Here is a 23,498-nt window from a genome sequence, read left to right as displayed (position 1 = left end):
ATTGCTTTCTGTTATTCCCATCATGGCAAACAGATTCCAGCTGGGATTAGACCTCATTCCACTAGGGCTACTGCCACTTCAACAGCTTTTTTGAGGGGTGGCTACTAAGGATATTTTGGAGGCAGCCACTTGGAGTTCAGTGCATACCTTCTCTAGGCATTACCACCTTCCATTGTACTCTAAATCCAGGGCTGGTTTTGCCACTGCTGTGTTGCAGGGCATTTTGGCAGCTCCTGCTTCATTATAGTTTAGCCATCCTCCCTTACCTCTGCTTTGGGATTCTACCCAAGTGTTAGGACTGCAGCAATGTGAGATGAAGAACATAGTACAGTTTTGTACCTACCATAAATGTAGATGTTCAAGATCCACATTGCTGCAGTCCAATTTACCCTCCCTCCTTCCCTCTGTTGTTTGAGGTGGTTGTGTGGGTTGGGTTATCCATCTGAGGTATATTGCATTTTGTATATATTGTATATATTATACATATTTTTGGTGTTAGGCTAGTTGGTTGTTTAGTTGTGGTCTATGGGTTTTGACCTTTCTTTTTAGGGTCTTCTGACATCTGGGGCAAGAAAAGACTGAGGATATGACGTCGGTCATGCGCATTTGTACCCTGACGTTCTGATGTCAGTCAAATGCGCCTTGACCGACGTCAGCCTTATACTCTGATATTCGGGCCGACCGAGGGACAGCGGACTACCCAAGTGTTAGGACTGCAGCAATGTGAGATGAAGAACATCAGGTATCCACCCTAACTTGTTCTACAAAGGAGCAAGGAAAACCTGGATTTGAAACTACTGTTCAGACTCAATGGCCTCTCTGCATCTGATGAGGTGCCTTCTTTCACCCCTTCCCATTTCACTGCAATACATTAGGAGCGCATATGAAACCTCAGCATGCAAATGAACTTAAGGCAATTGATAAGCACACTAAAAGACTGCTGCACTACCAGCTATGGACACAAGATGGCAATAAAGCAAAGTCAACACATTTCCAATCAGCAGCAACTCTGAAGCTCTATCTTTCTCTTTGTTCCTTCCTAATAACTGTCCGAATACAGACAAACAAAAATCTGACAACTGCAGAGTTGTACTTTTGTTTTGTTTTTTTTTTTAACTCACACTTTAGTCTGGACTACATAAAACAGTGGAATCATACTAACCTAACATTTAGATCTAGAACTTTTGCCACTGCCCCCCATTAAAAACATCTTCTGCTGGCATATTATTAGACAAGTGCACCCCCCCCCCTCACAAAACATGAGCATACTTACCCTCTGGCCCCTCAGTGAAATTTAATAGGTACAGCATACAGTAAAACAGCTCATTCCCAGCACACATTGCAAACAGGACAGGCTGGAAAAAAAGGTGGAAAAACTCAATGAATGTCAATAGTTTATTAAAGTTTTAGTCAAAACAATATACAAGTAAATAAATGTGCCCAAAGATATTTAAAAAAATCAAAAGTAAAGCTGTAAAAAAATGACATTAATACCATGACTGCACTTATATTTCTAAACAAGTATTTAGGATAGAAAAGTGGATAATAAAATATTCCTGAAACTAGATGTCTGTAAATGTTACTCCCAGTCTCCACAGCTTTTATTTTGTATCTGTAACAATATGTAGAACACCATTTCCATGAGCCATTTTAGTAATGCCTGGCAATTACAGACACGTATATGTGGTCCTTCATGCCCCATGAAAGAGAGAAAACAGGGTGTATATCAGTGTTTAAGAATGTATAGCATATATTTAAATGAAAGAGAAATCTGTGTAGTCACACAGTGTGTGCCCACTGATAATGCATCTGCACTTCTTCTGAAGTATTAGTCAATGCACCTAAAAAGACTGAATCTTCTTTATTATTATTTTATTTTACATCTATTTAGTCTGATTGTGCACTGATCACAACTGACCATTTGTACGTACTTCCCAGATGAAATAATTCACAAGGAAGAAAAAATAAATAAAAGAGAACAGAGAGTAAGGCATCCATATCAAAAACAGTACAGAAAGTAACTACATATAACAAAAACTGTACAGTGTCAATTAATAGACGGTAGCAACAGTTATGAGAAAAAGGCAAATTTTACAATTCACATGATTACATTTCAGGTTTACATCATGATGGAAATGCTGTGGGGTAATGAGAGCCAGGGCAGGGGATAGTGGGGGAGTTAGGGACCGCTCTCAACTACTAACACCTCCTATCAGTTGACTGAGTTTTCAGAAATTCGAACTTCATATGGTCAAGACCATTTGATCGAGTTTTTGAAAACTCGAAGCTTTTGAATGGAGATCACGGTACAGCAAGGACTGGGAAATGTACCCTTTTCCTCACTGTAGTGCGATCTCGGAGGTGATAAACATAATTTGCAGGGGTGGGTGGGGTTAGTAGCCCCTGCACATGGGGGGTGAAGGGGGCTTGCCCCCCTGCAAAAATGTAAAAAGGGTAGATTTTTGTGTGTGTGGGTGTGCGTGTGTTTTTTTATGTTCAAGTTTTCTGAAACTCTATTATATGGTCTCTGATATTTTTCGAGTTTCCGAAAAGTCGATCATCTGACATAGACCCGTTGAGAGAGAGTAAGGTTACGCACTACTTTAAATCACAGCACAGGAAAGGTCCAAGATAAGAATAGTTATGTTTACATTAGTCAAAATATTTTCTTAGAATGTCATTCTGACAGTAACCATATTAACAAAATCACAAATCAATGAATGTGTGCTCTGTGAGGGGAACCGGCTCCCATATACCTAGAGGGTTGCACTCCCTCTGCATTTACTGTACCACTCTATTCCAGGACATTTGCAATGAGGTAATTATAAATCCATGTTACAACAAGCAATTTGGAGAAGTAGAATTTTTGGCAAGCTACTGAAAGTGTTAATTCACACAGTGAACTATTTAAGAAATGTCCAACTTCTAAACATAGTTAAACTTTTTTAAAACAAGAAATGCATACGCAAACTACCTCCATTAGAAGAGATTCCTCTAGACTTTCCCTCTGGTCCTGATAATCTCTGTCCTTAGTTCCTCTACCACTGTAGAGATTTCATAGTAATCACAGTAAAACACATCTGCAACCTTAGCCTCACAACTGATACCACATCTTCTATCTGGAAATCGGCCTTTGGCAGACCTGTGCCAAAAGATCACAAAAAACCTCCTTGATCTTCCAGCTCCACCCAATCTCAATACTTCCTATCCCTGGTAAAATCCTTAAAAAAGTCCTTTACAACCAATGCACAACTTACCTTGACACACACCACTTACTTTCTCAGAAATAGCATGACTTTTGGGCAGGAAGAAGCATTATGACTGCTCTTTGGGCGCTCACTGATGACATCAAACTGCCTCTTGACCTACCTCATCTACAATCCCTCATTTACAATTAATGACATGGTTATCTATAGATCCAACCCTTCTCATGACAGCATCCAACATCAACTGTAAGCTAACCTTCTAGAACTAAGCAATTGGCTTTTTTTTTTTTTTTTTAGAACAAAGCTACTACTCAGCACTAAAACAACTCCACACTATTTGGCACAAAGCCTCACTAAAGCCAATAACTCCTCTCCATATCATAGACCTAGACAACAGCACATCATTTAGATACCTTGCCATTTGGGCTTGACCAGTCCTTCAACTTCAAAGACCACATTCAAAAAAAGTCAGATTCAAAATCAACTACCTGCTATTTCCTCTCACAACCTGCTAGAGCAGCCTTAGCAACGATGTCCTGCTTGCACACGTAGAATATGGCCGACCCCTATTCATCATTACATTACAAAAAACATTACCGCCTTACAATGTCTTTTATAATAAAATCTGAGGTTTCATCACAAACTGCCCTCAATGTGAACATCACTGCAATTCCTTAGAAAAGGCCGGTTGGCTTCCCATTCAAAGCACAGTCAGCTTCCTTCTTGACTACCTTTTCTTCAAACTCCTGTGCCAGTGAAAGCCATCTCCTCTATCAGACTAACTGCATCCAACCCACACTACAACCGAAGAAGCCAATCCACGAATGGCCCTACTCTCATAACTCCATCAACTAAACTTCATTCCACTTCGCTTCTCTGTTCTTGACCCTAAACTGTGGCAGTCATTACCACCTGATCTTACTGAAATCAATGGCCACAAACAGTTCAGACATGAGTTCTAACGATACCTATCTGAACAATACAAATGCACACATCAAAACACGGGCAATGTCAACTAACTGCACTATTACATTCATCTCAGAAAACCATCACTGCTTAAATTCCTCATCTCTCCAACTTATAAACTCAAAACCGCTGCTTCCCCACCTACCCTATCCATCCCCTGGTACACATCCAATATCCACTTCTTGTGTTATTAATTCTTCGATTGTAGCTCTTGGCATTCTACCATTTCTACTCTCTTTACAGCTAAAATTTCCCAACACACGTGTATATACTATGTCCATTCTTTTAACTAGACTACATCTACCTCCTGTATATCACCTGTATTTTGCATTATATACTCCCGATCCTACTTCTTTTTAAACCTTCTTGTAAAAATGTGTATATTTTTTACAGTTATGTTACGTTATATTATGTATCTATACTGTATAATTTAGTTAGACCTTTAATGTTACTTTATGTTTTTTTTTTACCAAGTATGTAGCCGAGGATGAGCCTGTAAATGATCGAATATTATCAGTGCTTTACCCTGTTAAACAAAAATAAAATAAATATGAATGTATAAGTACTTTTTTAGCACTTCATCTGCTCTATTGAAGTATAACATATAATGAAAATAGAATTATCTTTTTTCAAAAGAAAAGTGCTGCAGCAGTTTCTGAGCAACCAAGATCAGAGTTAAAGATCAACGTCTCAATCTTAACTGTAAAAACTACTGAATCTAAAAGAATATACAAGTGTATTGCTTTGATACTCTGATTTAGATAACTCCCAAAGAACTCAATAGATCAAAACACGGATATTAAGTTTATTTTCCATTTTAACTTGAATTTATGACATTGTCTTGTTAGTGTTTTGTTACTGATAAGATTGTGGCTGTCAAAACAGCAATGCCTTTATTGATCTTAGAAATACTTTCCGATTCATAATTTTGTCAAAGTCTTCTGCTTATCCCACCCCATTCTGAATTTGACTCTCCCCTTATTTTCTGGTGTTCTAGCAATCTTGAGAATACACAAAAATATCCATTAAAGGCAAATTTCTCCTCCATAATAACCACTTCTTCTTGTGTATCATGAAAGGGCTGTTTTTAGACGACTTCTGTTCATTCTCTTTATCGATCTTGCATCAGCTAGTAACTATACTGTTATCAAACAATACTTTAATACTAAGAATATGTAATAATCAAGGGACAATAAACTTCTTTCTTAAAGCACAAGTCATCGCTCGCTGCACATAGGTTTAATTTCTGGAGCCAAACCACACGACCTTCAGAACCTCTGTCTTGTGCTTGTTATCTCGCTAAATTGCAGACAGTAACTCTAGTGCTACAGAAACAGACTTACTTGCACACACAAAGCAACTGTGTGATCCATACCTCTCAACCGTCCAGATTTTTACCTCATATTTTTGGTTTGTTCCTCATAAAATTTGTGATTTTCTGGAAAATTGCTGGGATGATCTGAGGATTGAAGTCAGTAAATAATGATATACATTTGTGTTTCAGACTCCATATCTTTCAGAAAAATCCATGCTAAGACAAATCCTGTTATTCTAGCAACTTTCTATGTTTATAAGAGCAATATTTAAAATCTGTCACAATTTTTGGAGTTTGCACAGATTTTTTTTGCACTAAGATGTTGAGAGGTATGGTTTGATCCCAGCCTGTTCATTCAACCAATACACTAGTTATCTGCAAAGTACAGAATGCAGCCCAGGGGCACATAAACTCCCAAACTCCTTTCCCCAAAAGCTAGCTCTGCTACTGGGAAATAAAGTTTTATTTTCCTTCAAAAGAATACTGTTGTATTTGTCTTTAATGTGCATCATCCATAACCCTCTCTAGCAGTGCATATTGTTTCATCCCTCTGTCACACAAATCTGAATAACGTTGTGGTTCCTAAAAAGTATAAGGTGCCAATAAGCCTTTACTTAGTTTTTCTTCTAGTCTGTAAATTTTTGAACCTTAACCTTTGTCTCACCACCTGAAAGATGGAGAATAGCCACAGCGATGCCCTACAGAAAGGTTGCCCACCCCAACTCTGAGAAATACAGAGATGTTCGTCTCATTAGTATTATCTGTAAAATAACTGAGGGAATTACAGTGGAGCTCATACATAATATCACAGGTAAGCTACAATCCATTGGTTTCCAACCAATTTGGCGCTGTGAAAGGGACGTTTTGCCTACCAAACCTGCTGGACCTTTTCAAGAAGGTGAGTGAAGCACTGAATTAAGGTAAATTAGCGCATAGTCTATCTTGATTTTGCAAAGCCCTTCACCACCACCCCACACCCTAATATCATAAACAAACTCGCCAAATTAAATGTTGACCACTACATAACACACTACATCAAAAACTCCCTTACAGAAAGAAGCCCTATAAGTAAGGGTCAGTAGCACTGTCTTCTCTAAAAGACCAGTCACAAGGATTGTACTACAGGATTCTGAGCTAGGTCCACTCCTAATCAGATTTACACTTTGGCCCAGAGCTCCAAATGATAAAGTTTGCTGCTAACTGCCAACTCAGTTTGATCATCAACTCTCCAAATACTCATACCCTACATAACAGTCTTAGTTACACTAATTCCTGGTGTAATGATCATGGCCTAAAGCTTAATGAAAAAAATGCAGCATAGAAGTTTGGGAGAAGCAAGAGTAGCCACTGCATCTACTTCAACAACACCCTCCAAAGTTTATACTGTTATCAGAGATCAAGGCGCACATATAAATAAACGGCTTTCCTTTGAGTACCAGTGGAAAGGCCTTCTAGCTGGTGCAACTAATCATTAAAGGTATATCCTCCAGATGAAAGGAAGTCATTGTCCTTCAGTACTCTGCCCTCATCAGGCCCTTTAGAGAATACAATGTCCCCTATGACATGTACCTATCAAGCACATAACCGAACTTCAGATGCCCTGACAGCTTCTAACAAGGACAATCTTTGGTATATCCTCCTTACATTACACAGTGTAACTAACTGAAAGTCCTAGCTCTGTTCTCAGTGTCTTACAGGCTCCTGTATGGTGACCTCTGCTTGGCTCACTTGGCTATGAATGACCACAAGATGTCCAATCTATTATACATCCATAACAGCGGTAATTATACTGCCACTCATTCAAAGGATCTAAAGCTATCTCACAATATATATATATATATATATATATATAGAGCCTGTTGCTGAGAAAAATATTTCTTCAACAGGATCTCCTACCTAAGGGGCAGACTTCTACTCTATGTGAATTTAAGCATCTCCCTAATTCTCCTCAAAAACAAATCTTGAGAAGTGAACAGGGAGCTGTAAATTTATCCCAGGGCTGTCCTGTATGGTCCTAATCATCAGGGGATGCTAATAATACACATTTTAAGGTGAGACATCTAATGAACCACTCTCTTCACTTTTTTTTCACTCCTTGAACTTCATTCATTAATTCTAACACATTTTATGACCCGGTGTACAGTTGCACAACTTTGTTTCTATACCTGCTTATAAAGTCTTAAACACTAGCACAGTCTTTTACTGTGTTTCATCCTTGCTACTGCAAATTGCTCCCAGCTCATGCCAGAAACCCACCATGCATCACTTCTTTCACTTCTAAGCTACAACTATAACCTGTTAAATTGAAGCAAGATGCACCCTACGTTTTACAACTTTTTTTTTGATACACTTACTATACTCATGAAAAAGGTCCAGTACCTCTCACTTCAATTCTCTGCAGCTGACATTTAATTTGTGATGATGTTTTCCTGCTAGTTTTGGATTTGTGAACTGACTGGTACCATCTAGGCACATCTCAGCACATTTAAAATCTGCTGTACCCTATAAATTCTACACTTACATATTGTACATGGTTACCTCCTGCATTTACATATAACTTACTTACATTAAGGTTTGTACTTTTTCCGGTTGTGGCTAAAAGATTTTACTGGATCAATTCTCTTAACCGCTCGATAAATAAAGTCTATTCAAGGCCACAAATAACTGTGAAAGCAAATGTTTAGGACCAATAGTACACTGTGTGGACACTGTTTGCAATGGCTGTTAGCCACAACCAAAGCCCAACCTCATCTTGTTCTTCACACAGTCCTCTGGTTTACCATATTTCAGCAGGCGCCATGAAATGGTGGACCAAGCATTAACTAGTGGTGCTATGCAGGAGACTAGTGGACAAAGGAGAAAAGAGTTTCAACTGTTGCTTTAGGTGTCATGTTAAGGTTCTAAAAATGTGTTTACGCTTTAGGTAAGATGGATGCACTGTATGGATCCAGAGCATGAATACAACATATGGTCAAAGGAAAGCAACTCAACTAATAACAGCTGTCCTCTAGCAAACCGACAGAGATTCTGAACAGCTGGATATTTAGGTTTCTGATATTGTGCAACGAAGCCTTTAAACACCAAAATGAAAAAATGTAAAAAAAGATGTCCCCCCTCAGAAGGGCATACTGCATGAGTTGTGTGCTCCAGCATGTCAACTATTACTACCTGTCAGCATGCAGTCAATCCTTTCCACACAGGAAGTAAAAATCCAAAATAAATAAAATAAAACAAAACAAATAAATGACAAGCAATTCTAGTGGAAAATGAAAAATGTAGAAATACTCCCGGATGACCACAAGAACCAAAAAAAAAAACAAACTGGAAGATGCAGGAGAACAGAGTGAAATCCATATGATATTAGAGTAATAAAAATTTTTAAGTCCATGCTTTTGTAACCAAACTTCTTCAGAATAAAATATACATTCTCAACATCACATTTAAAAACAGTTTTGAAATACCTCTGCACCAATAAACACATCTTTCCACTTAAACAATTATACAATTAATCAATACCCGTGATGTATAGTAAAGCCTCAGGACAGGGTTTCCAGAGAGATCAATAGTCTTGTGGCTTCCACTTCCTTTCATTATGGAGCTGAAATAAATGAAGAAAAAATTATGTCAGATTGATATTGCTGTGGACATTACAGAGGTGAGGAAAGGAATGGAGGGGATAACTCAAAAGAAAACAGGACTTTATGCAGAACAGCAGAAACACATTTAAACAGAAAAAGTGAGACACAGAGAAGTATATCAGAGTGCCATCTATAAGCATTTTGGAGGACAAAAGGGGATCAAGAAGGATTAACACAACACAGGATGACTGGCTAAAAATAAATGGCAGAAGGAATGAGTGATTGGAGGGTTTCAAAGCACACCTCCACCCCAAAGCACGCACACACACACACACACACAAAAACACACACACAACACACACACACACATAGACACACGCACACACAGACACACACAGACACACACAACACACGCTCACACAGACACACGCACACACAGACACACGCACACACAGACACACGCACACACACACACACACAGACACACGCACACACAGACACACGCACACACACACGCACAAACACACACACACACACACACAAACACACACACACAAACACACACACACACACACACACACACACACACACACACAACACACACACACAAACACACACACACACACAAACACACACACACACACAAACACACACAAACAAACACACAAACACACAAACAAACACACACAAACAAAAGTACAGTTTTGTACCTACCATAAATGTAGATGTCCGATAGGTATGCATCTGCAGTCATAACATATGGGTTGTCCTGCCTCAGGCAGCCCTTCGGTCGGCCGGATTCCAAAGTCTGGGTCTGCCCTCGGCTGATGTCGCACTTTCCCCGACGTCAGAGCGTCTGGGGTATAAAAGCATCAGCCGACACCATTTTCCTCAGTTTTTTTTGCCCCAGATGCCAGGTGCCCTCTAGGAAGGCTAAATTTGGATAAATGCTGAAGGTTCCAAACATTTGCAAATTATATCATGTATAAACAAACAAATATACCATAATAGATTCCCCCAGCTAGCTAAAAGAGGGGTAAGCACCCTAGGAATACCACAGAGGGGAAGGAGGGAGGGTAATCCTGACTGCAGATGCATACCTATCGGACAGCTACATTTATGGTAGGTACAAAACTGTACTATGTCCTTCAAGGATGCATCTGCAGTTGTAACATATGGGTAGAATACCATAGCCAATCTGGGGGAGGAGGTACTAAGAAAAGGATGGTGTAGTTAGGATCCCCTGCAGGACTGCAGTAGCAAACCCTGCTCTGGATCTAGAGTATAAAGATAGATTGTAATGCTTGGCAAATGTATGCACGGAGCTCCAAGTAGCAGCTTCTAAAATGTCCTTGGTAGCCACCCCTCGTAGGAAGGCTGTAGTGGTGGCCGTGGCCCTTGTGGAGTGAGGCCTAATATTTTCAGGATCTGTCTTTTCATGAAAGGAGTAGCAAAATCAAATGCAATTTCCTATCCATTTTGAAACTGTCTGTTTGGAAATTGCTCTTCCTTGTACCCCAGTTGCATATGCTACAAAAAGTTGGTCAGTTTTTCTGCTAGTTTTTGTTCTGTCCAAGTAGTAGCGTAGTTGTCTGTGTATATCCAGGGTGTGCAAAAGTTTTTCCCCTCTATTCTATGGATTAGGGAAGAACGTAGGCAAGTGAATAGCTTGGTTCAAGGATACTCTAGATACCACCTTTGGCATAAAAGTAGGATTGGTTCTTAGAGACACCCTGTCCTGGTGGAAAATAAGAAAAGGCTGCACTGCCATTAATGCTTGTAACTCAGATACTCTTCTTGCTGAAGTGATTGCCAGAAGGAATGCAGTTTTCCAAGATAGAAACTGTAGATCCGCTGATGCTGCTGGTTCAAAAGGAGGTAGTGTCAGTTTCTCCAGCACAAAGTTGAGATCCCAGGCAGGTAGAGGGGGTCTTCTTGGAGGTTTAATATTTTTGATCCCTCTCAGAAATTGTCTGAGGAGAGGGCGTGAGAAGATAGGTGTATCCACATTGTATTCTGCTGAAATTGCTGAAGCATGAATCTTAATGGAAGAGTAGGACAGGCCATTGTGGAACAATTCTGCTAAGTATTCTAGGATATGTGTAGGTTTGCCACTGTGACATCTGTGCCCTTTGATGTGCTCCAAATGAGAAATCTCTTCCATTTAGCTGAGTATGTCTTCCTTGTGGAAGGCCTGCGAGCCTCCAGGATAATGTCCTTCACCCTCTGAGATAAAGCAGCTTGATTGGGATTTAAGGAATTTTCCAGGCAGTTAGCTGCAATGTTTTCAAGTTGGGATGCAGGGTCCTGAAATTGTTCTGCGTCAGAAGAAGAGGCCATAGGGGGAGAGGCCATGATTTTGCCTGAAACATGCTTCTCAATAATGGATACCAGTGTTGTCTTGGCCAGTCCGGAGCTATTAGTATCACTTTTGGCTATTCCTCCCTGATCTTCAGTAGAACCTTATACATCAATGGGAGAGGTGGGAAGGCATATACTGTTAGGGCTTTCCAGCTGAAAGAGAGAGAGTCCACCCTCCAAGCCTGTGGGTGATATGTCCTTGAGCAGAATGTCTTCAGTTGATTGTTGAGTGGGGAGGCGAACAAATCTATCTCCGGCATTCCCCATGTCTTTGCTATGAGTTGGAAGATGTCTGGGTGCAGCATCCATTCGTGTGCATCCATTGTAGTTCTGCTTAAGCTGTCCGCCAGTACATTCTCTTTCCCTGGCACGAATTGGGCCTGTAGTTGGATATTGAGATTCAAACATAGTTCCCACAGATTCATAGCCATCCGGCATAGAGGGTAAGAATGTGTGCCTCCCTGCTTGTTTATGTACCACATGACCATGGTGTTGTCTGTCCTTATTAGCAGGTGTCCTTGTTGGAGGAAGGGTTTGAATGCCTCGATTGCATGCCTCACTGCCAGCATTTCCTTTTGGTTTATGTGCATGCTTAGCTGTCCCTGAGACCATAGGCCTTGGATACATTTGTCCCCCATGTGTGCTCCCCATCCTCGGTCTGAGGCGTCCATGGTGATGGTCTGCCTTGGTTTTGGTTTGTTGAAAGGCAACCCTCTGTTGGACTGGCAGGCCTGAGCCCACCACAAGAATTCCTTTTGAAGGCATGGAATGATTGGTATCATGGTTTCCAAACTGTGACTGTGCTGAGACCATACACTCCGGAGGTACCATTGTAATTTCCTCATATGCAGCCTGGCATGCGGTATTAGGATTATGCAGGATGCCATGTAACCCAGGGCCTGCAGGATTTTCCTTGCAGTAAGCTGAGTTTGTCTTGCCAGAATCATGAAGTAATCTGGAAGTTGTTTTTGTTTTTCTTCTGTGAGAAAGGCCATTTGGGTGGTTGTGTCCAGATCTGCACCCAAAAAGGTTATCCTTTGGGATGGTACTAGTCTTGACTTTTGGATGTTGACTGTGTATCCCAAGGTCTGTAGCAGGTGTATGGCATAGGCCAAGTCCTTTATCAAGTTTTTCTTGTTGTCCACTTGTATTAGGCAGTCGCCCAGGTATGGGTAAATTTGAATTCCCTGTAGTCTGCAATGTGCAATTACTGAGGCCAGGCATTTCGTGAATACTCTGGGCGCAGTAGATAAGCCAAAGGGCAATGCTGAGAATTGATAATGCTCTGATCCTGCAAGAAATCTGAGGTGTCTTCTGCAGTTTGGTCGAATAGGGACGTGCAGGTATGCCTCCTTGAGATCTAGAGTCACCAGCCAAGACTCCTTGCCCAACATGGGAAGAAGTTGCTGTAGGGTCAGCATTTTGAATTTTGGCACAATGAGGTAAGTGTTCAGTGCGGACAGGTCGAGAATAGGCCTCCATTGATTTTCCTTTCTTGGTACAAGGAATAGTCTGGAGTAAAATCCTTGGCCTTGTTCTGAAGATGTTACCTTTTCTATAGCTTTCATCTGAAGTAAATTGCTGATTTGTTTTAAAGCCTCTGCCCTCTGATTTGGTGGAAGGTTTGGCATTCCGCCTCTTTTTGGCAAAGTGTGGAAGTGGAACCTGTATCCTTTGTCTATGATTTGCAGTGTCCATGTATCCTTTGTGATATAATGCCAGTTTTTTGAGATTAAAGCCAGTTTTCTGCCCAAGGGTGCTTCCAGTTGATCCCTGGTAGGCGGAATCAGAGTTAAGTCATTGACCCTGTCCTGGTGTAGTACTTGTTGCTGTTGCACTACTCCTCTGGTTGGCAGGCTGCCACTGACGGCCTCTGTAGGAGCTCTTGGATTGACCTCTGCCTCTAGGGTGCCTGTTCCTGCCTCTTTGGGCTCTGTCCGAGTCTGGAAAGGACCAATTTTTAGTAGGTCAGTTTCTGCTGAATCTCGGTGGTTGAACTTGCAGGAACTCTTTAACTGTTTGCACAGATTTTGCCTTTTCTTCAACCTTTTTTAAGATCTCCTGAGCAGAGGAGCCAAATAAATTTTGTTTCTCCATTGGAGCATCCAGGAGTTTAGCTTTGACATGGTCTGGCAAAGATTGCTCCTTCAGCCAGGCATGCCTACGAATAACTGCCCCAGTCATAGCTGATCTAAAAGAAGCCTCCAGTGCATCATAGCCACATTTTAAGAAGTGATTACTAACCTGTTGAGAGTTGTGTACCAAATCCTGAAGGGATTTACGGTCTAGGGGTTCAGGAGAAGAAAGTTTCTTATTAAGTTCATCTAACAAATACTCCTGGTACTGTATCATATGAAATTGACAGTTTAATGCCCTGACCGAAAGAGTTGCAGAAGTATACACCTTCTTTCCCCATCTCTCTAAAGCTCTAGACTCTCTGTCAGAGGGTAGAGGATTTTTGGTAGTAACGGCCGCAACCCCTTTAGGGCCCTGGGAAATAGTTGCTGGGTCTGCAGAGTGGGCTTTATACAAATGGAAGTGAGAATCCGGGACCCTGTAGTATCTGTCAGGCTTGGCAGGGGCCGGAGGGAGAGTATCAGGGGCTGTACTGACATCATTGTACACATCATCAATTACATTCAGAACAGGAAGTATAGCTAAGGGCCTATGCTGAGGCAAATGCAAAAAGGTCCTTAATCTTTTTCTGGAATCAGGGTAATCCTGACCTTGCCATTGAAAATGCTCTCTCATGGAGTGTAGAGTCTCACCAAAGGAAAACTCTTCAGGAGGGGAGGCCGAAGGAATAGAGTCCTCTGCATCTGAATCCTCATAAGGCGAATAAGCCCCTTCCTGGGGGTCTGACAACTCAGATCCATCCGTGGAATCATCAGAGGAGTGTGGATCAGAGGGGTCAGTCCTGGGCCTTTTTTCTGGAGGAGGTTGAGAGGCCCTGTCTGGGTGAGGTTGTGAACCCCTAATTAAGGAAGTAAGGTCCTCAGCAAGGCTGAGGATCTGTGAACTAGAGGAAGGCCTTTGGGAGGTAGATTTGGAAGGCAACGCTTTTGAAAGTTTGGCAGCTTTAGCCCTAGAAAAGGCCTTAATGGACATGGAAGCAGGGGGCCTAGCTGCCCCACGTGCAGGGATTGAAATGTCCAAAGGTATGGTGTCGGACAATTCCTGAACACTAGCTTCGGTAGGTAGTTCTGAGGCCGACTCAGCCGGTGCCTCTCGGGCCTCGGTGGTCAGAAGTATGGTTTCGGAAGAAGGAAACGCCGAGGACTCGGCTTTGGCCGAAACCGAGACACTCATGGTAGGCCTAGCCGTGGTTTCAGCCGAAACCGCGGGCCGCAAGTGTCGGTCCTTTTCCTTGCGGTTTTTGACCATATGCGAGGTCGGAGTCTCCGACGGCATTTTATAAGCAAAATCGGCTCCAAAGAATTCCTCTGCAAACTCCGACCGACGTCTAAGAGTTCGTTGGTTGAAGGAGGCACAGGCTAAACAGGCCGATACGTCGTGGTCTGGGCCTAAGCAAGGAAGGCAGTAAGAATGGAAATCCTTATGAGGTATTTGTTTCCCACAAGTTAAACAATTATTTACTTTGTCTGACATCGGCTGAGGCAAGAAAGAGTCCCCAACGGGGTACTTAGCTTTTTTCGAAGTCTTCGGTAGTTGAAATCACTGGATCTGACCGACCGGCACTTGCGAACCGCTTCTGCTTCGGGCACCGCGCGGCAAGAAAGACGGAGGAAAATGGCGTCGGCTGATGCTTTTATACCCCAGACGCTCTGATGTCGGGGAAAGTGCGACATCAGCCGAGGCCAGACCCAGACTTTGGAATCTGGCCGACCGAAGGGCTGCCTGAGGCAGGACAACCCATATGTTATGACTGCAGATGCATCCTTGAAGGACATCACACACAAACACACACACAAAAACACACACACACACAAAAACACACACACACAAAAACACACATACACCAGATTCTATGCAGACCTAATGACAAAGATAAACATACTTTATTAAAAGGAATAGTCAAAAGAAGGGGAACAGAAAGGATACATTCTTACTACGGATAAGGACCTCTCAGTGTGCCAACTCTGCTGAGTTCTGGTTTTACTGGATAAGGACCACACAGTGTGCCTTCTCTAAACATGGATTCTTACTATAGATAAGCACTCAGTGTCCCTACTCTGCCAAATTCTGGCTTTAAAGATGAGGACCACTCAGTATGGCCAACTCTGACAAGTTCTGGATTTACATAAAAAGGGCCACTCAGTGTGCCCTACTCTGCTCAGTTCCAGATTTACAGATAAGGATCACTCAGTGTGCCCTACTCTTTTCAGTTCTGGGTTAACTGGGTAAGGCACAAATCTACTAAACCCACAACTTGTTCCCCTCCACACCGCTTAAACAATAGCCTTTTGTGTGCAACCCCTTTGAGGCACTGCCTCAAAGAATACTTTTCCAATAATTCCAACAATGTACCACCCTTTCTGTTTTAAAAAGTAACAGCTTTCATTGCATCTTCCCTAAGCCGGGTATCTCATATCTTTGGGGTTCCACCATGTATAATTGAAACACATGGTTCTTGATCATAACTGACTGAAACAGACCCATTACACATAAAGTAATGGTACACATCAAAATAGGGCAAGCCCCCATACATACATACATACATACATGCATGCATACACACACACACACACACACACACACACACACACACACACACACACACACACACACACACAACAAACGTACTCCCACAGCCCATGAACTTGCTAAATCCATGATCGCACAACAGTAGGGAAAGGAAAGCTTTCCAAAACACGTACAATTGTTTTAGGCAGGCAGAAAAGTCACCTACTTATGACTGAGCAGTTAAATTACATTCAGCTGGTCCTAGTGGATACAATGTACATCTTACCTTTTAACCATCTTCTGTTTTTCTTATACCCATCTGCTCTTTTAAACCCAAAGTGTACAGCAAAGAAGACCATAAGAAGAACCATGGAGCTGGAGAATATGTATTGACACATCATACTCACCGTTGTCCAAGTGCTACATGTGGGGTGTATGTTACAGGACCACAAGCCACTTGACTGAAAAAATCATACTGACTGAAACAAGATGGCAGAAGGCAGAAATCTAAATACATTTTATAGTGAGAGGCAAATCCCCTATTTAATATAGTCAACTTAGGGGATGAGGGGCAAATATCTAATAGTTTTCTTTATGTTTCTGTTTTGTGATCCATGGTGTAATTTTAGCCAACTCATTCTTGGCCAAGTGTTCTACTCCTCCACCCACACCAAGGACCAGAAGGAGTACAAAAATAAAGCACAGCACATACAATAACTGGTTTGTTACTCAGGAAGGGAGCAGCATTTCGGAACTGTAGGAGAGTGGAGACAGACATGGGAGAATGAAGTAGGGTACACAAGTGACAGACTACATCTCTGCCCAGTGGGCATGGCAAAATTGTAAGAAGGTTATGTTCATTAAACTCAAAATAACAGTATCTTTAGAATGGATTTAGTGGGAGAAACATTCAGCAAATGTCAACAACTGATTGGTGCTGAATGGATAAAAGGGGAAAATAAGATGAAGGAATGAGTTTGAAAGGTGAGTTGAGAAGGATGGCTAACAACTGATGAAGGGTAGTCATTCAAAGTACCAAGGACTAAGTAGAAAAACATGGATTTTGAGCACCTGCTTGAAAATCAAGTTTACAGACATTATTCTCCCTCACATAATTCAGTGATCTTGGAGTTGGGTAATTTAACAAAGAGGGTACATCCACCTGCATAGTGGTGGAGTGCAGGCTTTGCTCCTGACCAAAAACGATAAGATTTAAAACTGCTGTGCAAGCACTACTTCTAAGCATTTTTCAATTAAATCAGTAGTTACACATACCATATGTGGTAAACTGCTCTACAGCTGTGATAATGTATAATGTTTGCAGCACAGGATGAAAATGGGCAGGCTACAATCAGTGATGGTGGGGAGATAACAGAGGAATAATGAAAACTTGGATGAACATGCAAAGGGAATGGGATATGCAGGCACTGGGACACAGGATTTACTGGGAAGACAGGGTCACATTAGGGACTGAGCAGCACTGCACATTAGGTAAAGCTTAGCGTGCCAGTTGTAAACAGAAGCAGGTGAAAGGAAGTGGTGTACTGTAAACACAGAGTTCTAGCAAAAGAGGCAGAAGGGGAAATGAGAATGCTATGGAACTGGAGAGTACTTACAGGGTACCACTACCACGTGGAATGGCAGCAATTAATTTACAGAGATAATTAGGGAATAGGTGGCCAAAAAAGTAGTAGTGCGGAGTATATGAACCAACAGCAAAGGATAAGCAGATGGCAGCCTATTCTGTCAGCATGTAAAATAAAACTGTTGTGATTTTGAAATGCAAGTTTGAGAGGTCTCTAGAAAAGACTGGGTATAGAAGTCACACTAACGAAAGGGGAAGAGATTAGTGAGGCGAAGATAAACATCCGTGGGGAACAGCCATCAAGTTATGCTGTGGTTCACCCTATAGACCAGGATAAAGAGATGGACAGCGACAATGTTTGGGACCACAGGGCACTGCAGGTCAAGAAAGCTATGGTCATGGTGAGGGATAGCACGTGAAATACGAAGACTATAAGGTAACAGTAGTTATGGGATAAAAAGAAGGATTCAGAAAGGGATTGAATGGGAGAATAAGAAGGTAGAAAAATGCTATTAAAAAGGCCAGCAAGGCTAAACAGAAATGTCAGGGGATGTGCTATGAAAATAAGGGAAACAGGGAGTTTAGAGGAGATAAAATGAAAGAGTGTGAACACATAAGGAAAACTGTAACAAGGGAAGTGAAAAAGGCAAAAGCAGCAATAGTACAGGACCTGGTAACAGAGATAAAAGATAGCAATACCATCCATTATGTATTTATGTTTGTATGTTGGGCAAAGGAGGAAGGTTATGACTGGAATAGGAAGAAATGTTATTTGAATTGTAACTTTACTGGCTTTTGTATAGCTTTTTTCCCTGGGCCTCTGCTAAAAAGGGGTTCTTGTCCAGTCGGACCTTCCGGGTCAGCAAATGGAAATAACTACTAAAGTGAACACGTGAATGAATGAATGAATGAATGAATGAATGAATGAATAAATAAATAGGAGACTTGATCAAGAACAGAAAGCAGCATCAGAGACAGAAAGGCCAGGAGAAAACACTGAAAAATTTATTTATACCATTTTTTACTGAAAGGAACATATGCAGAGTACCAGCGTGCGAAGGGAGCTAGGCAGAGATGGGGACATGCACTTTGAGGCATTAAATACCAAAACAGTAGCACTATAAAAATAAGAAATCCTAGGAGTGTAACTACCCCTGTATTGATTGAGTAAATAACCTTTACCAGTTCAGTTACCATAGGGGTCTGAGTAGCAGACCCAGGAGCTGGAAAAAGCTGGCCATGTGTGGGGTGGAACAATCTACAGTAGCTAGAAAGCGTGGTAAAGAAAGAAACTGGAATACTGGGTTCTACTGTATGGGATCCTGATTGCAGAGAGGGAGAAATATACATATGCAGCATTAGTAATGCCAAATCTAGAGTTCCGTTGGTTTTCTAAAGGTCATACAGTGAGAGATGGAACAAAAAAAAAAAAAACTAGGAATAACAGAGGGGCTGAAAACATTAAAAATGTAGGAAAGGTAGGTATACGTTCTATGGGAGGGTAAACTGAAGGGGTACAACTTAACCGGAAGGCAAGTAGAGCTGGAACTGGTAGACAGAAATGACTAGGTTCAAGGAAGAAAAGAGGAAGTTCTGTTTCACAAAGCAGGTGATGCACCACTGGAATGAGTTACCAGAACAGGTATCAGCATGCAAAATGACAGAAGAAATCAAAAAGGGGTGGGATTTGTGGGAAAGTGGGAGGGCAGCTACAAATAAGCAGGTTAAAAAGTGTTCTGCCAGTACAAATGTATATTCATATGTCTTGCTGTCTACATGCGGGGAACAGCTAGGTTTTGCACTGATGACACCTCCATATATGCGTATTGGTACTCCATCTGCCTTCCTTCCTGCCCTGTATTATCCTTCATCCAAATAGTGTTGATCTGATAAGACACCACGGGTCCCGTTCTCCTTCTGCTGTTGCTACTGCTTCCCACCATCTCTGTACTCCTTTCTTTATGATGTTGTTTTTCAGATGAATTCTTCTGCATTACATAGTTTAAGCAATGCCAAAAATAGGTCAGTATAATACGGAATAATGAGTTTAGCAATGGAGGAGTTATCTGTGCTGTAACACTACACCACAAATTTGGAGTCCCTCAAGGCATTACTGTTAAATGATAGACTGATTTTTTTTAGAAGAAACTGCAGACACTTTATGACAGTACAAGCAATCTGGAAGGCTTCAAAGCTACAGAACCATTGCATACAAAAGCCCAGCTTGGCTGCTATACTTTCTGTTTATTGCTAATCTGCAACAGTTATTGGGACACAGGAAACAAACCAACAGTTGAGCACACTGCCCCCTATCTGTTTACCTGTGCAGGTGCATCCAATGGCTGGCAATGTCAATAGTCATGCTAAGTTGAAACAGAATAGTGAATTGTGGGTAAAGCAGCGAGAGGTTCACCAGCAGACACATGGTAGCACAGCGGTCTGTCAGCATGTCCAGCATGGCACCAAACTTTGTACCTGAACAAAAAAATGCAGAAAAAATGTGTTAGCTTATGGCTGATAATTCTGTATGTTTATCAATCTGAGAGTTAGCAGTCCCTTTTTCCTCCCCTTCACCACCACTAACAATATTTAAATGAAAATCCTTCATTGTGTAAACCTTTTTAATTCACATGTCAGCATTGCTTCATGCCATAATTATGTTGCCAACCTCTGGCGCCCAGCTTTGCTGCATCCATGCATTGGTTTTGTCACCATAACCATGCTTCCCTGTCCAGGTTATGGACTGGAAATGTTTATCAGCTAAAATTATAATGTCTGCATTCACATGGGGGGAAAGCTGTCACCTAAAATAGGTGACACTTTGTACTATAACAATGTAGAAATTAGTCAGGAAGATGGAACAGAATGTCACACCCTTGCTGTCCAGCTTGTCTTCCATACTTTTCTATATATTTAGAAAGATGAAACTCTGGTTAATGACTTTTGCATCAATACCTGCTTGAACTACTGATAACCATTTCTTGTCAGTTACTTCTGCACACTTACCCAAAGCCAGTGATTTCAGGCAGACACATTTGGGTTTGTGCTATCTGTAGTTTTCATCTTCATTATGTAACACTCAATTTCTAACATTTGTCTATTTTATCTCTCTACTTGAAAAAGTCAAAATCCAGTCCCTGCCAAACTACTTGGGTAACAAATTTACGCTTTATTAATTTAGTATCATATTTCACTGTGTACCCATTGCTATATATCAGAAAAAAAAAACATTTTGAGTACTAAAAAATATCACCAATACCTGCCTTTTATTAAACACTTTCTAAAATAAGAACCACCAAATGCAAACAGTTTTTCCTACAAGTATATTTAATATCACTTGTCTGATCATTTATGTGTTGTTAAAGGTCACTGGCATCAAACCCAGGTCTGTAACATGCAAGTCATTCACACCCAATTACATTAAAACACTACTTATTGTGCAGACAGTTACCAAATCAGAATGCTTAGCTTGCTATATGTTAATACAGTAGGTCCTACACCATAACAACCTGCTGAGCAGTGTTTCAACGCACACAGCGAGGAAGGTAGAGGCAGGATTCCTTATGAGTAAAGTTATCTGAAATGCGTCTGTGTCCTTATACACACATCCAGCCACACCCAAAGAAGTATATTTTCTACAGATGTACCTACAGTGACAAACTGGGGGATAGTCTTCTGTTGAGGCCTGCTACTGATTCAGTGTGTGCTAAAGTCAGTAAAGAAAGGCCTACTTAGTCCAAAGTGCACTGTAGCCCTATATTTGTTCCATGGTGGAAACGATAAAAGAATGCATCATAAACAGAGAAGTGAACACAGGATGCTGTTGTTGTCTTTCGGCTTTTCCAGGTTAGGGGTTGCCACAGCGGAACTCCGGTCCACTAATGATTGGCAGTACATTTTCACGAAAGCCGAGGTGCCAGCTCGACGTTCAACCTTCAATGAAGGCATGCCTATTTACGCATGTCTTTCGAATGCCCACCCAACCACGGGGAGGACATGCAGACTCCACACAGAAGGCACTCCACGTACTCTAGCCGAGAATCGAACAGGAGAACCTCTTGCTGTGAGGCAACAACGTTACTGCTGCACCACCGCGGAAGTAGAAGTGAACACAGGATAAGGGTGGTAAATAAACAGTCACCAGTGGGATGAGAACTAAAGGACATAAATACAAAGTAACAGAAGGGGATCACCTGAAGAAGGATCAATAAAAAGGAGGAAGGATCTAAGGCAGTTTGCTGCAGACAAGTCCCCAGCTGACCAAAGTTTATCCAAGGTAAGTTTTTTTTAAGGAAACTGCAAACATTACACTGTACATCACTACAATTATGCCAGGAGAATCAGCCCCACACAGCCACATTTAAGGGGCACATCACCAACAACATCCATATTATAATAATAATAGACATAATTTAGGGAAAGTCAAATATTCCCTTTTCATGTCAATTTCAGAATAAGGGCCTGTTAAATAACCTTTGCATGAATTCTTACAGAAATTTTTGAAAAAGCCAACAGCAGTCCTTTTGGCAGATAGACCAATTCCAGCAAGGGACGAGACTGTTAGAGCCCTTGTCACTGAAATAAACAAACAACTCAGGAGCTTAATAAAATCCACCAAAGCTAAATTTGAGGCTAAAATAGCTACTCAAGCCAAATGCAATCACAAGACATTTGTTTCAGTTATGTTTGTAATCTCAAAGCACAATGCAGCAAGGCTCTGAGAGGACTGTGAACAATATCACCTACAGTGAGGCTGAATGTACAACTAACCTACAGTATCACCTACAGTGAGGCTGAAAGTACAGCTAACCTACAGTGAGGCTGAATCTACAACTAACCTACACAGTGAGGCTGAATGCACAACTAACCTACAATTATCACCTACAGTGAGGCTGAATGTACAGCTAACCTACAATATCACCTACAGTGAGGCTGAATGTACAACTAACCTACAATATCATCTACAGTGAGGCTGAATGCACCACTGCCTACAATAACACCTACAGTGAGGCTGAAGTACAACTAACCTACAGTGAAGCTGAATGCACAACTAACCTACAATATCACCTACAGTGAGGCTGAATGCACAGCTAACCTACAGTGACGCTGAATGCACAGCTAACCTACAATATCACCTACAGTGAGGCTGAATGTACAGCTAACCTACAGTGAGGCTGAATGTACAGCTAACCTACAGTGAGGCTGAACGTACAACTAACCTACAGTGAGGCTGAATGCACAACTAACCAACAATATCACCTACAGTGAGGCTGAATGTACAGCTAACCTACAATATCACCTACAGTGAGGCTGAATGTACAACTAACCTACAATATCACCTACAGTGAGGCTGAATGTACAACTAACCTACAATATCACCTACAGTGAGGCTGAATGTATAACTAACCTACTGGCCAATGAAGTTAGCTCTAACTTTACCCCTCTCTCCCCTCCGTTTGAATCTCAAGATACACCTGAAACTGGCTGCCCTCCAGCTATCACACAAGACAAAGTCTCAGGAACACCAAACAAGGATCACCACGATGTAATGAAAATGCAGTTTATTCCAAAAAACGAGCGCTTTCGCATACACACAGGTATGCTTCTTCAGGTTACAAGACAAAGTCCTAAAAGTGCTATCAAATGTTAAAAATAATACATCGATGGGTCCTGACAATATCCCTGCATACATCTTAAATAGCATGAAGCATGATTTAGCCACACCCTTAACAACACTGTTCAGTCTCAGCCTCCATACAAGTTTGGTACCAAGTAAATGGAGAACAGCTACAGTCATTCCCCTGCATAAGGAAGGACCTTCCACAGACCCAGGCAATTGCAGA

At 41.4% G+C, this 23,498-nt stretch overlaps 1 protein-coding gene across 2 annotated transcripts in view; it reads right to left on the bottom strand.

The window, feature by feature from the left end:
- Positions 1-23,498, bottom strand: part of CDIPT (CDP-diacylglycerol--inositol 3-phosphatidyltransferase) — a 455,350-nt gene that overhangs the window by 180,150 nt on the left and 251,702 nt on the right. For both annotated transcript variants that reach the window (XM_044086333.1, XM_044086332.1), the window contains exons 3-5: positions 19,977-20,130; positions 9,004-9,085; positions 1,274-1,355 (exon numbers count right to left, since the gene is read on the bottom strand). In XM_044086333.1, the coding sequence (XP_043942268.1) occupies positions 1,274-1,355; positions 9,004-9,085; positions 19,977-20,130 (318 nt within the window). The remainder of the gene's footprint in view (positions 1-1,273; positions 1,356-9,003; positions 9,086-19,976; positions 20,131-23,498) is intronic.

Source organism: Protopterus annectens, chromosome 10.part0 (assembly GCF_019279795.1).
Source record: "Protopterus annectens isolate FY-2018-M chromosome 10.part0, PAN1.0, whole genome shotgun sequence".
NCBI classification, from domain to species: Eukaryota; Metazoa; Chordata; order Ceratodontiformes; family Protopteridae; genus Protopterus; species Protopterus annectens.
This window is presented reverse-complemented; position numbering and strand designations above follow the sequence as displayed.